Source organism: Saccopteryx bilineata, chromosome 3, assembly GCF_036850765.1.
Source record: "Saccopteryx bilineata isolate mSacBil1 chromosome 3, mSacBil1_pri_phased_curated, whole genome shotgun sequence".
Classification (NCBI taxonomy): Eukaryota; Metazoa; Chordata; class Mammalia; order Chiroptera; family Emballonuridae; genus Saccopteryx; species Saccopteryx bilineata.
In genome coordinates, this window is record NC_089492.1 from 26093868 (window position 1) to 26115739 (window position 21872).

The window sequence follows — 21872 nt, forward strand, 5'->3', positions numbered from 1 at the left end:
AAGAGGAGAGATCACCACAGACATCATAGATATACAAAGAATTATTGTAGAATACTATGAAAAATTATATGCCACCAAATACAACAATCTAGAAGAAATGGATAAATTCCTAGAACAATACAACCTTTCTAGACTGAGTCATGAAGAAGCAGAAAGCCTAAACAGACCAATCAGCAGGGAGGAAATAGAAAAAACTATTAAAAACCTCCCCAAAAATAAAAGTCCAGGCCCAGACGGTTATACTAGTGAATTCTATCAAACATTCAAAGAAGACTTGGTTCCTATTCTACTCAAAGTCTTCCAAAAAATTGAAGAAGAAGCAATACTTCCAAACACATTTTATGAGGCCAACATAACCCTCATACCAAAACCTGGCAAGGATGGCACAAAGAAAGAAAACTACAGACCAATATCTCTAATGAATACAGATGCTAAAATACTAAACAAAATACTGGCAAACCGAATACAACAACATATTAAAAAAATAATACATCATGATCAAGTGGGATTCATCCCAGAATCTCAAGGATGGTTCAACATATGCAAAACGGTTAACGTAATACACCATATCAACAAAACAAAGAACAAAAACCACTTGACTACATTTCTTATGCTGTACTTTACATCTCTGTGACTATTCTTTAAGTACCAATTTGTACTTCTTAATCCCCTCACCTTTTTCATCCACTCCTTAACCCCACCTCCTCTCTGGCAATCATCAGTCTGATCTTTCTGTCTATGAGTTTGTTTCTATTTGGGTTGTTCATTTATTTTGTTCATTAGATTCCACATTTAAGTGAAATCATATGGTATTTGTCTTTTCCTGTCTAGTTTATTTCACTCAGCATAATACCCTCTAGGTCCATCCATGCTGTTGCAAATGTTAAGATTGCATTCTTTCTTATGGCCAAGCAATATTCCATTGTATGTATGTACCCAGTGGTGAGATTCAGCCGGTTTGCACCAGTTCGACAGAACCAATACCTAGTTTTAGTGGAGTTTAGCAAACCAGTTGTTTAAGTGGCACTTCTAATCAGGGTTCTCTGTAAGATGGGTGCCTGGGCAACCACCCAAAGTGGAAATCACAAATTTATATTCTTTATTCTTTTTTTAAATTAATTAATTTATTTATTTACAGGGACAGAGAGAGAGTCAGAGAGAGACAGGGACAGACAGGAACGGAGAGAGATGAGAAGCATCAATCATCAGTTTTTCATTGTGACACCTTAGTTGTTCATTGATTGCTTTCTCATATGTGCCTTGACCGTGGGCCTTCAGCAGACTGAGGAACCCCTTGCTGGAGCCAGCGACCTTGGGTCCAAGCTGGTGAGCTTTGCTCAAGCCAGATGAGCCCACGCTCAAGCTGGCGCAACCTCAGGGTCTCGAACCTGGGTCCTCTGCATCCCAGTCCGATGCTCTATCCACTTAACCACCACCTGGTCAGGCTATATTCCTTATTCTTTTCATATTTATCTGTGCAACAGCATATTCTAAGCACCTATAGTAATGTTCATTCCATCTATAGGTGACAAAAATTGCAAGTGAGGATGCCAATCAAGAAGCAATATGGAAATATCTTAAATAACGGTTTTATTGTTTTTTGTCAGGTATTATTTAATATTTTTTCATTACTATTTTTAAACGCTTATAACATAATCTAGTTTTGTGTACCCTTTTATTGTTCTTAGTTAAGTATCAAATGCATGAAATAATAAACTACCTTTTGGTATATCTTTTTTTATACTAAATAAAAAAATAAGAGTCTTCATAGCAAATTACATAACATGTTTTCAGGTGTCATTCCATCCACTGAACATACATTTACAATAATCTTATAAACTAATGTGTTATGTTTACTTGCAGGTGAAGAAACTGAGGCACAATGAGGTCAAATAACTTGCCCAAAGACACAGCTTGGGTTTGCCTCTTGGCAACGCACTACTAGAGTTCACGCTCATAACAAAGGAAATCTCACACTCCAATAGGTCCTAAAAATGGCTTCTCCATTTGGCAAGCTTAATAAACTAAGAACCATCGGTTTATGTAATAAGCTGAACCACTGCAATTTATTATAAACAGTTCGATTAATCCCAATGTTATGAATCTTGAAACACATAGGAATATAAAAAAAATTTTTGAAGAAATTGTTTAAAATCAGGACAGTTATAAAGGTGATTCGATTGCCCCAAAGAACACAAAAACTTGAAAAAATAAATACAGACTCTGATCTTTATCAAAGTAACCATTTTTCAAAGACTCTCATTCTTTTTTCTGACAACTTACCATTAGTGGGTGGAATTTTACATAATAATGTTGTGTAATTAGATTTAAGTCTATCAACTGCACATTCTGAGCCACACACTAATATTTTGGAATTTTGTGGATTAAACCCAGTGCCTGTCACAGTCATGGTCTGACCACCACCGAAGCTCCCTAGTGAAGAAATTAAAGAGAGAAAACAAAGCTGATTTAAAGAAAACCTCTCCTATGTATATATTTAACTTTATTTTAAAACCTAAAATAAAACAGACTTTCATGAAAAGATTCTTATAAGTGAAATTATATTTATATTATACTGTAGCATATTAATACAATAGAATCTCTCTATTCTAGTGTTTAAAAACTTCATTGACTAACTGACACATGTGGTCATTTATTTAAACTACTATAAATTAAAAATTTTTTAAAAATATGTTACAATGAATTTCAGAATAGTAAAAACATGAATGCAAAATTACTATTTTAATTAAGAATACATTGTTTCAACTTTTTAAAGATTTTTAATAACTAAAATAATTTTCAAATGAAAAAGTTTTTGTAGATAGTTACAGGCCAGTGATGTTGAAACATGATTTTAAAAGAAATTTCTACATATAACTTGGCCATTTTAAGTAAGGGTAACTTTTGAGTACATTATGTAGCACTGAGTAATATAGGCATTAAGTTGATACTTTGAAAAGATTAACTGATGCTCTTGCATATTTATTTGATGCAGAAACAAAAAAAAATTTAATTTGTTAAAAGAACTATAAATTTTACCAGTGTTTGAAGAATGTTTTCTTTTTCTCTAAATAAGTGTTTACTGAAACAATATACAATATTTGTAGGTTCCTGCACACATGCACTACCTTGGCTTGGGTGAATACTCTGAATGGTAAGTGGATACCCAAATACAACTGTGGACACAGCAGAGCCTTTTGTCTTATGATGCATCATTACAGGAAACGTGGCACCAGTATGCTCTCCCACGATGCATTGCAATACACTATCATTGACCATGGTCACATTACACTGAACGTTATTTATCATCACCGAAATGTCCGAGATATCCATACCAAAATTAGATCCAGTGATCTGAATTTTGGTTCCTGCTGGGCCTTAAAAAAAAGAGCAAACAACATAAATATATCTGAATTCCAATACTACACATGCATTTAAGATATACCTATAATATTTACTTCCATAAACAAAATAATATCCAGTATTTAAAACTAATATAAATATTAACAGAACATGTTATATCACATACATTATAGGTTTTGGCATAATAATTATAAGCTATGACAACATTCGTTACTTTCCAGCCTCTTCTGCCAATCCCAGTGAGTTGTAAATGACTAAATCAAGCTAGTGGAGAAGAAAGGACAAGAGAAGGTAAGTCTAGGGTTAGGAAGCACGAATGTCTGAGCAGGAGGTGCTGGAGTGAAGTATGTTTTAGAAATGGGCTTACTGTTTTTTATTTTTGGTACTTTTGTGCTATTAGAAACTCATTGAGGATGGATAATTTCAATATTTTCCATAGATATAACTTGAAAAACAAATTGTGATAGAAAATTACATGTAAGAGAGTAAATACAGAAATAATAAAGACTTGTAGATAAATGTTGATGCTTTAAATAAATGTAGACAGAACAAAGTACTTGAGTCCCTCTGTTCCCATCCTTCCTTCTTTTGACAAAAATGCATTGAAGACATTAAACCCATGGAATTTTTCATAGGTCATTCAAATGACCTACATGCCTAAGTATTATGTGAAGGTATTAAGCACCATAACTTATTACAAATGCAGAGACACCAAGTAGTAGCTTGATTTTAATTAAATATTAATAATAAAAATATCCATATAATTGACCAAAGTAAAGATCACTGAAATATATTTATACATTGTCATTTCATTTTATTTTTTTTAATTTGTTTGTTTGTTTTTACAGAGAGAGAGAGTCAGAGAGAGGGATAGATAGAGACAGACAGGAACGGAGAGAGATAAGAAGCATCAATCATTAGTTTTTCATTGCGACACCTTAGTTGTTCATTGATTGCTTTCTCATATGTGCCTTGACCGCGGGCCTTCAGCAGACCGAGTAACCCTTTGCTCGAGCCAGCGACCTTGGGTCCAAGCTGGTGAGCTTTGCTTAAACCAGATGAGCCCGCGCTCAAGCTGCCGACCTCGGGGTCTCAAACCTGGGTCCTCTGCATCCCAGTTCGATGCTTTATCCACTGCGCCACCGCCTGGTCAGGCTACATTGTCATTTTAAAGGCCACTTATATTAATGAGCTCTCCCATGTTAGAAATAATTTAAAGATACAAACTAAACAATGTTTTGGGGGTCTTAAATTTTAAATTTTGTCTGGCATTTTCACCTTTCAAATGGAATTGTCATACTAAGTGTGATTTATTGCCTTGCCTTTTCAGTAAATAAAACAGCTCAATTCTCACTTTCTACAAGTCTTATATTTCTAAATACAGTTTTACTTTTAGTTTACTGATTTTAGAGAGAGAAATAAAGAGAGAAATAAGAACATTGATTGATCTGTTCCTGTATGTACCTTGACAAGGGACTGAATCTGAAAACTCTATGCTTTGGGATGACACTCTAACCAACCAAACTATCAGGCCAGGACTAAATACACTGTTTTGAAAGAGACATTCAGCCCTGGCCGGTTGGCTCAGTGGTAGTGTTGGCCCAGCATTCAGATGCCCCTGTTCAACTCCTGGTCAGGGCACACAAGAGAAATGCCCATCTGCTTCTCCACCTCTCCCCTTCCCCCTTCTCTCACTCTCTCCCCTTCCTGCAGCCATGGCTCCATTGGAGCGAGTTGGCTCTGTGCACTGAGGATGGCTCCATGGTCTCCCCCTCAGCCTTAGGGGGGCTTGGTTGCTGAGCAATGGAGCAACACCCCAGATGGGTAGAACATCACCCCCTAGAGGGATTGCTGGCTGGATCCTGGTCAAGGTCCATGCAAGAGTCTGTCTTTCTGCCTCCCCTCCTCTCACTGAATAAAAAAAGAAAGAAAGAGACATTCAAAAAGAGAGATGAGACATAAAATAGTTCATGGAAATAAGGAACATATTTAGTTCATCATTTGCAATGACTACAAATATATGGGGGAATTGCATGTGATTGCTATTGTTAATGTTTGCTTTTTTAAAAAATGAGAAAACTTGGTGCATCAAAGAAAATTTCAATAGCAAACTTTTGAAGGCAGAGAATACATCTTACTCAAATGACACATTTGTTGGTGCTATAAACTAAAAAATAGTTTTCATAAAGACTAACATTTAGTGAGTTCTTTATTAAAAGTGCCATTCTAAGTTATATAATATCAATGACATACAGTTTCATCAGTAGAAAGTAGAAGTACCAAGATTTGAACCCAGGCATTAAAATCATGTTCTCACCCATTATACTACACTTGCCTCTTCAGAATTTATTACAGAGATGACAAGCATTCCAACAGCTTGAAGATGATCATAAATAGCATAACACAATGACAAAGGATCAAGAGATATCTCAATCATAGTTTAGAAAAAAAGTAGTCATGATAAATAATTAAGTAAATCTTTATTTTTATATTATTTTTCTAACTTCATGGGCCAATGATCTCTTTGAAAGTATTCTGTTGTAGTTTCACAGCAATGAGGTATTTCCAAAAACTCTCTATTAGAAAGATCAATTACTTGTAAATTTTAACAGTTGTTTCCTGTGCCATACCAATCAATATTAATGACCTAAATTAATTATCAATTAGATATCAATTCTCTCTTTATTTTAAAATTCAGGTCAAGTTAGTGAGAATTTTGCTTCACAATAGAAGTTGAAATTTGACTAAAAATTTTATTTCAAGCATTTGCAAAAAATAATCACTAAATAGAGACTACACAGAACTTGAATCCCATGTATGATCTGGTTTAAATGCGATTGTCTAAAAATGCATCTTAACAATCATTTCTAAGCATTATTCCAATTCCATGCTATTAGATATTACTGATAATATATCAAAACAATAAAGAGGTGGGTATTGGAGTACCTGTACTTGGAACAATCTCTCTGAGAAGTGGAGTGTCCTCCAAGGCATACATAAATGACAGAGGTGGGTAAGCGACTGCATTAACAAAGATTTTCACACTGACCCTTCCTGCTGTCCCCGCTGGGGTGCGGCAGTAGACTTCACTGGAGTTGACAAAAATTATTTGACAAGGCTCATCCCCAAGAGTGACTGTGGTGTTGCCTGGATAGAAGCCATTTCCTGTGATTGCCAACGTCGTTCCCCCACCAATGCTTCCAGATGTTGGTGTGACAGATGCTACTGCGGGGCTGCTGACACTCAGGTTTCCCAGAGCCAAGCCCTTGGATCCCACCACAACACTCAGAGGATAAACTCCAGCCGGGAGAGGAGTCACAAGAACGGTGATGTTATTGTCACTAACATCTATTGCTCTGAACTGTTGGTTTCCGATGAAAACAGCAATGTCCTCCAAGACAGTGCCGAAACCTTCTCCTTCAATCAGAGCTTTAACAGATCCCCTGATAGAATCTGGGGAGATTCTTGTTATAAAAGCAGCGATGCTTTCTAAATATGAAAAGCTGCAGCTCCCCTGGCATTGGGCAGGCACTCCATGAATTAGAAGCTCTACTGTCACAAGCTGGTGGGGAGCAGGAGATGTTTCACATTCAATGGTTGTATAATTCACTGACAGAACTTTACATGGAAAACGACCCATAAGGACTTCGATGGCTGCAGAAGAAACTGAGAATCCAGAGCCTTTTATGGTAACTTTTGTCTTTCCTGTAGTAGATCCTGCATTTGGCAATACCATATCAATGTTTGGCAAAAGTACAAATCGCCTATCGAATTCACTGGACAGGGTGTTGATAGCAATGCCCAGGTTGTAGACGGTTAAAATAACAATTTCCCTGATGCCAACATCCATTGAGTTTTGAGGGTCAATACGACATACAATGGAATTGGCACTACTTTCCTCTACAACACAGGGGTAGCTACCAATTGTAACCTGAAAGTAAAATGAATATGGAAATAGGTCAATACATTTCTCTAATATGAACTTAAATTTTGTATTATCAGAAACTAAATTTTTAAAAATTACTCAGGTGCAAATTTTTATGCACAAGGTTAATTTGGGGGATTGATTAAACCATATGTTGGATTAATCTCAAAACTAAATTATGATTGTCCATAAATGTTCATAGCTATATTAGTCATAATAGTCAAAAGGTAAATACAACCCAAATGTCCATGAACTGACAAATGGATGAATAAAATGCATATGCCATCTAATGGAATATTATTAGTTTAATTCTCTATTGCCCTTATTTTTTAGTATCCAGAAAAGAAAAACAATAAGGTATACCTATTTATTGAAATTTAATATTAATTAATAAAATTATAATACATGCTACAACATAGATGAATCTTTAAAACAATATATTTAGTGAATAAAGCCAGTCAAAAATGACATAATGTATGATTCTATTCATAAGAAATGACCAGAATAGGCAAATCCACAGAGACAGAAAGTAGACTAGTGGTTGTTTAGGGCAGGGAAGTAAGGAAAGGTTGGGAATAATATTTTAGGGTTGTGGGATTCCCTTTGGGGTAATAAAATGTTCTAAAATTGAGGTGATAGATGCATAACTGTGAATACACTAAAAGCTATTGAATTGTGTAGTTTGAAGGGGTAAACTGTATGGTATGTGAATTATATCACAATAAAGTTGTTAGAAATTCAATTATGAGGTTATGGAAAAAATGCCTCCCTCTTATTGAGCATATAGAAGTAAAAAGGAGATCTTTAAAGTATTACCTTATTAGCACAGGTGAGATTACCAAAGCCATGTCCGGTAATTGTTATCAATTCATTTACTGTGCCAGTTGATGGACTGATGTTGCTTATAGACGGTGAAAAACAGCTTGAGAGCGCAAAGAGCAAGCTGGCTGAATTTTTAACCCCAGTATCATTCAGGCCACACAGGGGTTCTGCTGCTTGGCAGCCTGCCACAGAGCTTCCCAAGTGCAAATTCACAGGTTCTGCTTCAGACAGAAGAACAGCTTGTAAGTCAGTAATAATCTAAAATAAAAACTGTTTTCAGACTGCATTAGTTTTTATTTTGACCATGGTGGTTTATATTCTGATAAACATTATTTTTCTTAGAGACAAAAGGGGCCCCACACAGTACAAAGTAAAAAGAAAGACCTGGACAAAGATGGTAAAGAGTAGATATGAAATTAATTTATTCTTCAATTTGTCTAAGGCCAGATCCCATGGGGAAAACAAAACAATAGTATCATCTTAAATGTTAATATATTTATATTTGGGCACATACAGAATATGAGAACTTCTTTATATTACATTTTATTTGAGGCACATAGGAATTCTGGGAGAATGGCAGGGTGACATTAACATGATCCTTATTTTAGAGAGTAAATTTTAGCCTCAGTGTATTCCAGACCTATTCAAGGTCATGGGGCTAGTAAGAGACAGAAGCAGGACTGGTCCCAGTTATCTGGATCCTATTACAAAGAAGTCAAATATACCTGGGTCCTGGAATTAGAGGGTTTCCATCTTTAATTCTCTTACCCTGAGTATATGTGGCTTCAGTGCTACCCACAAACAGGCGCAGGGGAAGGTGCCTGGTTTCAGGTGGTAAAACATTAATGACTCCTTGGAGAAAAATGGAATGTGCCTCATCAACATACCCGCTGCTATAATAATAGATTCCAGGTGAAGTAAACTGGTAAGAAAATGAACCTGCCACAATATAAGATTGTACATAATAAATACAAGCAATTAATGCATCTTTGAAAAGAAATTTGAAGTGATCATTCAAATGCACATGCAGGTTTTATAGTTTTCATGCATGTGATATTTCAACAGGAAGTAAATGACAAGGTAAGGACTCTCTGGCCATAAAAGAGCTATAGACCTTGTACTATGAAATTACATTCCAGAAAGACAAGATCCAGCATTAACTCTTCTAGAAAACCAGGTCAAATCTGGCATAACTTAGGAAATTTTACAGAACAACTCAACGTGGAATGAATAACGAACAAATACCACTTAGGTTTGTGTTCGCGAGTAAAAGGCGTCTAACTGCTACCTGTGGAGAACAGAACAAGCAATCTAAAAAGCCCACTCTGCAGAGCTGTCCTAGGATAAACACTGATTTTAACGCTGATTCCAATCGACAGAATTTCACTGCCTGCTAGAAGACTGTTATGATTAAAAATCATATTCCAATTTTCTTTGTAATTTGCTTGTTTCTATGTACTTTTTCAATTGGTTTATTATTCCAGAATAAAGCCATTTTTGATATCAGAAACTCTTCATCAATGTATAAAAAAACACCTTGTTTACATTCACTTATGGTATCTTATCAAATTGCAAATTTTTACTACAGCAATAAAATGCCAACTAAATTATTTTGCATATTTGTATATATTGCCTATACAAACATATTAAATCTAAACAAAATAACTTTTTTTATTATATCTAGAGAAAAAAAGCATGATGCCAAACTCAACAAAGTGGAAACATACCTGATGGGGACTTTTCTCCTCCAGTCGTAAATCCTTTGCCGTCATAAATTACACTTCCGGGACTGGAGACAGAGAAAACTCTATATCCTATTCCCCTAAGAAAGGGATGAGCTTGCCAATGCCATGTCACTGTGTCTCCCAAAGACACATTTAAAACTGATGGTGACCAAGCATAACCTAATCCATAGACTGTGAGCAAAAATTGAGTCACATTTTGGGAAAAAAAAGGAAAAAGGAATAAAAATTCTTTTAAAAAAAAAGATAATGCATTTTTTATATATAGTTACTAGTGAAATTTTTTAAAGTAACATTGTAAAAAATTTACATGCATAATTTAGACATGTAACAAAAATAAACGGAAATTATGAAAAAGTAAGAACAGAAGCTAAGGGGAAAAATAAATCATACAACAAAACTGATGATCAAGAGACACTTTGAAAAATGTCAGAAAGTCAATAAACAAGTTGTTCAGAAACATCATGTGTAATTTTTTTAAAGCTGATTAATTCTTTAAACATAATTTTTCTCAGGCATAGAGGCATATAAAAATCTATATAATGTCAATTTTAATGTTCATGAAGAAATCCCTGACTAATAACAAAATATATTAATTTAAGAGGTTCTGTACGGCAGTAAAACCACATGGCAAGTACTGAGCTTAGAACCTGTAAAATCTAGCTTTTTTGGACTCAAGTCTAGCATTGATTCACTCTATATGCGGCCTTATATGTCAAGGGAATATCACTGACAAATTATAGAAAGAAATAACATATTCTCTGGAAACTGAAATGTAAAATAAATAAAAACCAAATTAATTTCCATTATTTACAGTATATAAATATTGGCTGATACCTGAATCTTCCCCATCATTGGTAATCCTGAATGCATTCCCTGTTGAAGGAAGGGTACATTTTATGACATCTGATGATGATGATGTCACATTGCAAGGGAAGGACCCTAGAACGAATAAAGATGGGGTAAAAGCTTTTCTCAATAAATTTTTGAACTATAAAATAAAGTATAATTAATAAAAAGTCAAGACCCTACAAAAACTCCACATTATAGAGTAAGTAGGCTTTAGTACACTTTTCTGACAGTAATCATGCTTGAGTAGTGATTATTTTGAGAACAAAGACCTTCCTCTTTTCCAGTGTTTTATACACAATGAGTACACGATAATTATTTCTTGAAATCAAAAGCAGTTACTCAGTTTTTCTTTACCACCTTAATCAAATACACTTAACCTTTCACACACTAACAGAAAGATAAAAGCTTCCGTGACTGAGAATATTTGTGTAATAGTTCAGCACTTATAGCACATCGTTTAAGCTGGGCAAAATCAAACAGCCCACCTGTGAGGATGAAACTTACCTAGGAGCACAGTGTTCTCAGTGGGTATTGTGCTAAACCCCACACCCATTATAGTGACTTCAGTTCCCCCATATAAGGAACCTCCTTGTGGAAACACGTTGTTCACTTCCAAACTATATTGTATAAAAGCACTTAACTTGTCTCTGCAAAAGAAAAATTAAGAGATGTTTCACTGAGCTTTCCATGGGGTCACGCTGTTAAACTTTTATTAATAGATGACTCACTGAGGAAGTGAAAGTAATTGAATACTTAATGAGACAATACTTTTTCAAACTAATCTGTTACTTATTATGAACCTCAATTTGGTTGGATGGTATAGAGAAAATAGTTTCTCTTTAGCTATGAAAATTAGATTTATGCAAGTACCACAGTAGTAGAGTTTGAGATAAAAAAAAATTTTTTTTTGCATTTTTCCGAAGCTGGAAACAGGGAGGCAGTCAGATAGACTCCCGCATGCGCCTGACTGGGATCCACCCGGCGTGCCCACCAGGGGGTGATGCTCTGCCCCTCTGGGGCATCTCTCTGTTGCATCCAGAGCCATTCTAGCGCCTAAGGCAGAGGCCACAGAGCCATCCTCAGCACCCGGGCCATCTTTGCTCCAACGGAGCCTTGGCTGCGGGAGGGGAAGAGAAAGACAGAGAGGAAGGAGAGGGGGGAAGGGTGGAGAAGCAGATGGGTGCTTCTCCTCTGTGCCTTGGCCGGGAATCGAACCCAGGACTCCTACATGCCAGGCCGATGCTCTACCACTGAGCCAATCGGCCAGGGCCAGAGATAAAATATTTAAAAATATTATGGAAAAAATATTGTTATAAGTTCTGAAGTCACAAGAAATACATAAAACCCTTTAAAATATTTTATATATTCATTAGAGTAAAACATAAAGGCGGCATTACCTATAAAAAAACAATAGCAATGAAATTTCATATATGTTATCTGAGTAATTAAAGTTTGGTGCAATTAATTTATCATTTTATGTTTGTTGGACACTTGTCCTGAACTCTCTTCCCCTCATTTCAATAAGAGGGTTTTTAATTTATTTTGTTTTGTTACAATGTATCTACTTCAAGGCCATCAAAACATACAACACTTTTCTGACCTGACATAAACTTGACTCGCAGTTCTTACCATAACTTGACTGAGTCTTTGTGTTAACTTTTAACTTTCTCATCTTAACAAAACTGAAATTTCTTGAACTGCCACCCAATTACCCAATGCGCTGTCAATTCTGCCCATTATATCACTTCACCAAAGTAGAAGCCAATAGCTTCCCTAGAAGCTACGTGAGCTTTGCCCTTTGAACCTAAGAGGGGCTGTCGCTCTGAGATTTATGTTGACTGTGGCTCATCTTTCTTCACCTCCCACAAGATTTCGCTGCAATCATTTCTCCTTCCACTTTGACATCAGCTTTACTTGATTTTTCTTAATCCCTTAATTTGATACCTCTTTTTTCTATGTATTCTAAGTGTGTAAACTAAAAATTTACCAGTTCACAAACAGCTTTTGGGGAAGAAAATACTAAACACTTACCTAAAGGAGAGTTAGAATTGGAGAAGGATTCTATCCAGACTCTCCTTCAGATGGCCAACTCTTAACCACTTCTTTGCTTACTTGTCACCTTTTAAAAGAATTCTTCCCTTTACCTCAGGGAAAGTTAGCTCTCTCTATTATATATTCTTACAGTACCTGGTAGCTCTTATGCATAGCCTTTTTCACATGTATAATTAAGTTACTGGTGTAATTCTGTTTGAAATCTGCCTCCCCAACAAAACTACGACATCACTAATGAAAGGGAATTTCTCCCTCTGTTCTCCACTTTGGACCCAGCCCTGAACAGGTGCTTGCCTCCTAGTAACTGCTTGCTAAGTATTTCCAGAATGAATGAAAATCATGAGACATATCCATAAACTTAGTTTTGCAGAGAATCTTACAACCTAATCTGAAAGGTAATGGTCTCAAAACAGAATCATATGCACTTCATCAGATATTCTTAGAACCTTTTGCAAAAGGACATGTAGAAAGGTGAAGAAACCAACAAAATATTATGATGTTAATGACTGTTTCTCTTCCTATTGTGATACTATTAGCCCCATGTGTTCCACAACTCCGTCAGGTTTATGTCCATTGCCATACCTTGTTGATGCAAAACCCCAGTTTCTGACTTCCACACAGATATCATGTTTTCCAGGTGACAACTTGGGCAAAAGACATCTCACATCAGTAAAGTTCCAGTGGAGAACCTGGCAGGGTTTTCCTCCAACATACACTGCCATGCTTTGTGTGAGTTCACTTCCAAAATTATAACCCTTAATTGTTAAATTGACTTTTCCTATTATTTAAAATAAAAAAGTTTTACAAAAAGGATCAACTTATTATGCAATGTGCAATTTGCATATTAACTAAACCAATACATCTCTTTCACTGGATTTAGGAAATCCTAACACTGTCAAAGGCAAAACAAAAATCAATGAAAGAGCTGACAGCTGTCACATGGAGATAAAATTCATGTTTAATTGTTTCACAGGAAAAAAATGATGGCAAAGTACTTTTGAAAAAACAATGATTTGTCCTATTGTGCATATTCAAAGTGAAATAATAAATAGACTAGATTATCATTTTTTCAAAAGCTCATGACCGGTTTTGCTTTTAGAAACAGAACTGTAGGATAAACTGTTTCAAAAGTCTTTCTAGAGATGATTTATATGTCAAATAACTGATCTTACTGAAGAATTCCTTACCTAGTATTGTCCGTACTTTTGGATTAAAATCAGTTATAACTGGAGTCTGTAAACAATTATAACTATAAGCATCCTTTGCTGTGGCTTGATATCCATTTGTAATAACTGAAATATCAACTGTACCTTCAAGTCTCTGAAATAAGAGGAAAAAATAAAATGATCGAAAAATGTTAAATGTTGAGATATAGCTAGCCACTGGGTAAAAACAAACAGTATTCAAAATAAACTTCCGAATACATTTGTTTTCAAAGTCATGAATGAAAGTCAGTTTTTAGATATCTAGAAAGTTCTGTTTTCAAATGTAGGTTATATGTTTCAATTCTTTAGATAAAGTTATATGACATACTAGTTTTGATCAATTTAGTTGCATTTATATTACTCAATTCCTGAGGGTTCTGGAATATAATTAAGATACTTTGGACAAAGGATTTTCTAACTGATAAAACATAAGATATAGAAAGTTTTTACTTTTTGCTCTTAAATAGACTCATATATCATTTTTATTCCTCTTCACTGACAAATCACATTATTATTAATATATCTTTAGCTAACCTAGCTCCAGAATCCAAGACTAAGACTTAGATAACTAAAAAATTATTTGGTGCTTTCACTGATATAGTACATATACAGTTCCCAATTGGGAAAAAATCTTTTTATATTTAGTATTTACTTAATGCACACTGATTTTTTAACTTAATTACAAAATCTAAACAAAGTACATTGTGATTTACCCATCCTCCAGATTCTCGTTACGATTATTCAGTCCAATGCAGACTCAGATTTCTTTTTCCTATAGATTTCAACTGCATAATATCCATACCTACCTCCATCTGCTATATATGTATTTTTTAAGGCTGGATTCATCATCCTTTTGTTCATAATAAACAAACTGGAGTCTTTGTTTTAGTTTAAAGAACAATGATTGGTTCTAAAATGGAATATACCATGGGGAACTTCAGTTTTGTTTTGTTTTTTGTCAATAAACTAAAACTTTAACACATTTAAAATATATGTTCTTTTTTAAAAACAAAAAGTATCTAAATTTGCTTCCCTGAATTTTGTAGACTCTTCATTAGTATTAATTTTTTTTCATCCTTTGATTTACCTGGTCAACTCCCATTCATCCTCCAAGCTCTGATAGGACATTAACTTTTTTATGAAACTTTAACACTCTCTTCCCACATATTTAATCTTTACTTTGTATTTACTCTTGTTATTTCAAATGAAACACACTGTTTAATAGTGGTTTATGTGTCTGTCTTCCTTAATGATGTTAAGCATCTAGAATATGGAATAATATTTTCTACTTGGATATTAGCAGAAGGATATTGAAGAAATAATTGTTAAAATGCATAACTGAAACTCTGCTCTTCCTAGGTAGATATGGGAATTTGTTCAACCCTCTGCTGAGACGTTCATTTATTCATAAGATTTCAGATAAATGACTAAGATCAGATGTCTTACTTTTGGAGTTCTGCAGGTTATCTTATTCAAATCCCCACCAATCACACTGCAGGTTTCATTTCCAACTAATACCTTTGAATTTTCATTAAAACCAAATCCTGATATTGTCAGAAGTGTACCACCTACATGAAGAAAAAAACCCAACAACAAATTAACTGTAATAAAATACTTTGGAAATAATCTAACTCAGAATTCAAGGATTGTCTAACCATTCAAGAGATGGGATGGCAAATAGAACAGGGGCCAGATTTGAGATGTATACAATCACCTAAGCTTGAGCTCTGAAGTCTAAAACTCTAAAGGAGGTAGGCTAAGTAATTTAATGAAACAACGGATTTGCAACCAACACTGCTTTTGAGACATTTCCAGCAGCAATGGATATTTTCCCTAGCACTTTTCTTCATTCTGAAAGAACTCATGCTGTTTCTATTTGCTCAACCATTCCATGGATGGACATAAGAGTGAATTAAAACTCTTACCAAATCCCAAATTTTAATACCTCTAAGTAAAAGGAAAACTAAGAAAAAAACACCCAAAATAAAAAGAAAATAAATCAAAATAAAAACACAAAGCATGCCAAAAATTTCAGACTAGCACAAAATCCAAAACTAAGCATGGTAAAACAAGTAAAAAAGCCCTGGGTAGGTGGCTCAGTGGATAAAGTGTCAAGCCTGCACACCTGAGGTCATGGTTTAACCCCAGGTCAGGGCACATACAAGAAGCAATCAATAAGTGTACAACTAAATTAAACAACTAAATGAAACAACAAGTTGATGTTTCTCCCTCCTCTCTCTCTCAGATCAATGGAAATTTTTTTAAAAAAATTGCAAACAAAAAGACAAAAGAAATGAAACAACAAGCAAAATGTGTTATTTTCTTCTCATCTTCTGCATCAGCCTTCCTTTCTTCAATTCCTGAAATTTTTTTCTGGGTCAAGTAGCTCCATTGAGACAGTGGTTACAAATGAAGCAGCTGGTAAGATTTATTATAGTAACTAATAAATCTTATCTTGACATAACTGATGAGCTTGTTATGGAGACATGTAATAATTGATGATATTAATTCAATAACCTAAGACATAAATATAAGCAGTCACCCTGACTTGTGCTTCATAAGAAACAGAAGAATTAGTTATCCATTTAATCACTGTGACTGTTATTATTATTATTATTATTATCATCTTTGAGAGGTGGGGAGGCAGAGACAGACTCCCACATGCACCCCGACCAGGACCCACCCTGTAAGTCCCCACCAGGTGATGCTCTGCCTGGCTGGGCCACAACTCTGCTGCTCAGCAACTGAGCTACCCCAGCACCTGAGGTGGAGGCCATAGAGCCATCTTCAGTGGCCAGGGCCAACCCCACTCGAACCATTTGAGCCATGGCTATGGGAGAGGAAGAAAGAAAGAAAGAGATAGAGGGGGGAGAGGTGGAGAAGCAGATGGTTGCCCCTCCCGTGTGACCTGACTAGGAATCAAACCCAAGACTTCCACTCACAGGACAACGCTCTACTGCTGAGCCAAGCAGCCAGGGACACCACTGTGACTTCTAAAGGGGAATCTCCTTTGTTCTATCTGAGGTAGGTTTGGGTGCCTCTTCTACCTTGCTCTAGAAACAGTACAATGACATCAAGGAAATATATGCGTTTCTTTGTTTATAACAATTAATTATTACCTGCCAGGCTTCCAGAAACAGGCCAGGTGTGTGAGATCTGACTCTGATAAATGAAGTAGAATACCTCATCCTCTACGTTCCGTGCTAGTCCAACACCTGATATGGACACGGCAACTGGGAAGTGGCCAGCACTTCCGTTCAGAATCTGACACGTGATCTCATTTTCTTGTGAGAAAAAAGAAGAAAATGATAAAACCAATGATTTTCTGAGATCAAATTACTAAATTTTTATATTTGCAAATATAAACATTGACCTTAGTCTTTATACCTACAAAAAATATACCCAAGAAAAACTATTCAATTATTAATGGGAGATAAAACAAATCTTTACACAAATTACCTGAAATCAGACTCTCCTAGAAAAGTTAGATAAAAGAACGATGAAGCCAAAGTAAACAATTCACTCTTTTTGGCTACTGTGATAAAAATATGAGTATAATAATTTTAAAATCCCAATTTGTAAGATCATTTCTATCAATAATTCTAAAAATTCTAGTCTAATATATTGTTTATCTCCTAAATTAAGTAAAATAGATTTTAACAAGAAAGGTGATTAAAACTTAATAAAAACCACCCTGGCCAGGTGGCTCAGTAATAGAGCGTCAGCCTGGCATGTGGATGTCCTGGGTTCAATTACCAATCAGGGCACACAGGAGAAGTGCCTATCTGCTTCTCCACACCTCTCCCTCCTCTTTCTCTCTCTGTCTCTCTTTTCCTCCTGCAGCCATGGCTCCTTTGGAGCAAGTTGGCCCTGGGCACTAAGGATGGCTCCATGGCCTTCCCCTCCGGTACTAAGAAGAGTTCAGTTGCTGAGCAACAGAGCAATGCCCCAGATGGACAAAGCATGGCTCCCTAATGGGCTTGCTGGGTGGATTCTGGTAGGAGCACATGCAGGAGTCTTTCTCTGTCTCTCCTCCTCTCACTGAATAGAATAAAATAAAATTAAATTAAAATTAAATAAAATAACTTAATAAAACACTTTCTTCACTTCATTTAGAACAGTATGTATGTACTTGTGATACAGGTGCAAAACTGACTGGTAGATGTGAAGCATACATAGAGGATCTAAACTAAAAACAACTTAAATGATATTAAAGATAGATTTGCTTATGTAGTTCTAACTTATTAAAATTAAGTGGGATTAATGAAAGATTATGAATTAGGATTATAGAAGATAATTTTTAGGAAGACAAATAATTATAGCCCTCATTTTTTTCAGGAGCAGAAAAGGTGAATAATCTGTACATTCTATATTAATGGACCGAGGTTCTATTGAACTAGAAGTCAGGGAAGTGGCCATGTCCTCTTGCTGCATGACCAATGTGGCATTATCAAAGCAAAGGTGGAGAGACCACGGAATTCATATATCCAGAGGCTCACCAAAAAAGGGAAGATTTCATGCAATCACTTTATGTAGGGGAAAAGAAGAAAAATCAACTGCCGTGAGATAAAGAAACTGTACAACAGTAACAGGATTAGTTTGTGGTCAGAATCAAAGATTACATAAATAAAACATTTTTTCAGAGCTGTATGCCAAGTTCATGATCTCATAGGTTAACCTATAGGATAATAGTGATCATTGATTCCACTTTCTTTTAGGGAAAGACAATTAGAATAATAATAAATTTTAAAAGAACCTACCATTCACTGAAAGAAGGGAGCAACCTATTGGTCCAACTGAGACTGAAACAGCTGAACTGGGAGAAAATCCAGAGCCTGATATGGTTAGAATTGTTCCTTCTTCATAAGACCCTGAAAATGATGTTTAAATGACAATATTAAGATGACAAAACATAGAATCTATTCTTATGAAATCAGATATTTCTTAGAGAAAAATAAGTCTATCTTCTAAAAGATATAAACAATAAGCCTATAAACAAGCAGGGAGGAAAAGACATTTATTTAGCAATAATTTTTTTACATTGCTTCATATTTTGAATCTGTATGCTGATAGAGATTAGTGGAAAGAATTATCTACAGAAGTATGAAATAAAGTAAGGAAAATTACCCTTACAACAGATTAAACAAACATCTCTATAAGGCACCTTAGACAATTTCAGAACTGCTATCACAAATTCATGAGAAAAGGAAAAACTGTTAAATAAGTGTTATGGACACTTCCCATTTGAAATGCAATAAGATTCCTCTATCTAGGGTGAGAGCCTGGGAGATCCCTAGTTGACACTTGCTGTCCCAGTATCTTATACTTAATGGTTATCCATTTAACTCTTTTTTTAAAAATTAATTTTAATGGGCTGACATTGATAAATCAGGGTACATATGTTCAGAAAAAACATCTCCAGGTTATTTTGTCATTTGATTATGTTGCACACCCATTACCCAAAGTCAAATTGCCTTCCATCACCTTCTATCTGGTTTTCTTTGTGTCCCTCCCCCTCTCCACTCCTCCCTCTTCTCCCCCCCCTTCAATTCTTAAAAGTGTCCCAATCTGATGGATAAATTATATGGTCTCCTTATTTATATGATATCACATACAATAAAGATCACACATGGATCTACATAGATAAAAATGTAAAAAAAACAATTCTAAAAGTTTAGAAGAAAATAAAATGATTTTAACATAGAGATGGAGTTCTTAAATATGATACAAAAGCCACTGTTAACTATAAAATAAAAGATACATAAATTAAAATAAATCAGTGATTTAAGTGTTTCTACGAACAGGATATAAAACAAAACATAAGTGATAAACTGGCAGGAGACACGCAAAGGATTGGTGGACATACAATTACATGTCAATAGAAAAGCAATCTGATAAATGGATAAAGGATGTTAACAAGCAATTTTCAGAAGAAACAATCTCAATGTCCAAGCAACATCCAAGATGATGTTCATGTGCATTACTGATCAGGGAACACTTTAAAACAATAACTTCTTTTGCCCATCAGATTGATGCAAATTAGGAAGTTGACAATATCAAGTATTGGCAAGCAGGTGGGAAATACGGTGCTCTCATACCTGCTAGAAGTACAGCCACTTTGGAGAGCAATATGGTCATCTAATAAACTAAATACACACATATTCATTTATTACTCAGCAAGTTCCACATCTGGACACAGACCCTAAAGAAGCTCTAGCATGCATGCAATAGATCTGTACAAGAAAGCTCAGTACAGTCTTATTTGTAGAACAAGAATTGCAAGCAATATAAATGTCTATCAACAGAGAAACAAATAAATTGAAATATTTTAAAGTGATGAATTAAATATGTAATTCATATAAATATTTGTCAAAATAAATGCTGAACAATAAAAGATGCAAATGAAATTTACATCGTAATATTTCATTTACCAGTATGAAAACTGGTAAAATTACTGTGTACTGTATACAAAAAGTATTTAAATATGGCATAAAAACACACACACAAAGTTAATTACTGTGATTTCCTCTGGGACGGTTTTTAGGTCTCAAGGACTTTAGCTGTTCTGATAATAATTTCTTTCTTAAACGGATGAATGAAAGTAATTATGACAAAATGTCAACAGCTGTTAAATTTCAGTGAAGAAAATATAGGTATTTTTAAAAGTATTATTTATATTTACCTTTTTATTATTTTTACATTTATCTAAATGTGGCAAAAAGCAATTCAGGTTATTAATTATTCTGAGTAAGAAATATAATTTTTCTGTAAGTTTATATAAAATTAGAAATTCATGACAAAATACAAAGATGGATGAAAAAAATAAAGATACCAAAGAACTATAACCAAATTAAAGTTCATCAAATCCTTATTCTTGAAAGTTTTGACCCTATGCAACATGAATGAACCCAAAGTTAGTGTCATTACTCTAAAAAAAAGTCTAAAGGATACGTTCTTTCATCACAAAGATGTGCTATTTTTTACATTTCAAACTGCATTTTCTGATATATATCAATAATTACATTTCAATCATTTTAGGATTGTCAAAGGAGGACTGAGGAGGGTCAAATCAATAATGGAGGGAATTGTGTGTCTCCTAATGCTATTGACACAGATGTAATTTGCAGTATTGACCTGATACTTAAAAGACAAGGGATAAAATGTTACACACATCTACCTTAAAACACTTGCAAGCATCTTATACAATTATCATCAGCTACAATTTATTTGCTCTTAAAACCTTAGCAATTCTGGCAAAATTATATTGCCCTTTCTCTAACAATTCATGTTGTTCCCCTGCTTTCTTTGTTTTAATAGGGAATATAGGAAGAACTGGCTGATCTGTCGGTGTGAATTTTCCTACTAACCACCGAGACTTAATATGTGATTATAGTATTTGAGCTTTCTTTTTGACAAAAAACCCCACTTCTTCAAATCCTTAGCCCTGATGTTTATTTCAATCCTTGAGAGTTCAGACACAAAGCATAATCATGTTTTTAAAAATTAAACATATTCCATGAAGACATGGTATATTGTGTCTCCCTGGACTGAGTTCTTGGCAATAATTTCTCTAATTTTTATTCTCAAATCTACTACCTAATTATTTTCTTTTACTAAACAGCAGCTGTCTCATTTCTAGAATTTGAGTACTAACTCTCCTAGAAGTGATCTCATCGACTGAAAGATTTCGAGCAATACCCAGAGTTTAAGAAAAATGCCTCAATATCAGAGGAAAATTTTAGAGACTGATTCTAATGTTATGAAACTAAAGAAGTATGAGACTGGCAAATCCAACTTTAAAGTTTTTTGTTCCTCAAAAATAAGTCATTAATGATCTTTCCATAGCTTTCCAATCTGATAGTTTTTTCCCACAGTGTAGAACTGTTTGCTAGCCTTGGTTGGTGACACTAG

General features: G+C 34.9%; 1 protein-coding gene across 1 annotated transcript in view; it reads right to left on the reverse strand.

Annotated features, from left to right (window-relative positions):
- The window catches only part of PKHD1L1 (PKHD1 like 1), a 167735-nt gene that overhangs the window by 79536 nt on the left and 66327 nt on the right, over positions 1–21872 (reverse strand). Inside the window, exons 28-40 of the mRNA XM_066265808.1 lie at positions 18722–18832; positions 17081–17245; positions 15408–15529; positions 13944–14076; positions 13339–13534; positions 11209–11351; positions 10690–10794; positions 9838–10026; positions 8879–9049; positions 8105–8331; positions 6310–7294; positions 3129–3377; positions 2284–2433 (exon numbers count right to left, since the gene is read on the reverse strand). Coding sequence (XP_066121905.1) covers positions 2284–2433; positions 3129–3377; positions 6310–7294; positions 8105–8331; positions 8879–9049; positions 9838–10026; positions 10690–10794; positions 11209–11351; positions 13339–13534; positions 13944–14076; positions 15408–15529; positions 17081–17245; positions 18722–18832 — 2946 coding nt within the window. The remainder of the gene's footprint in view (positions 1–2283; positions 2434–3128; positions 3378–6309; positions 7295–8104; positions 8332–8878; positions 9050–9837; positions 10027–10689; positions 10795–11208; positions 11352–13338; positions 13535–13943; positions 14077–15407; positions 15530–17080; positions 17246–18721; positions 18833–21872) is intronic.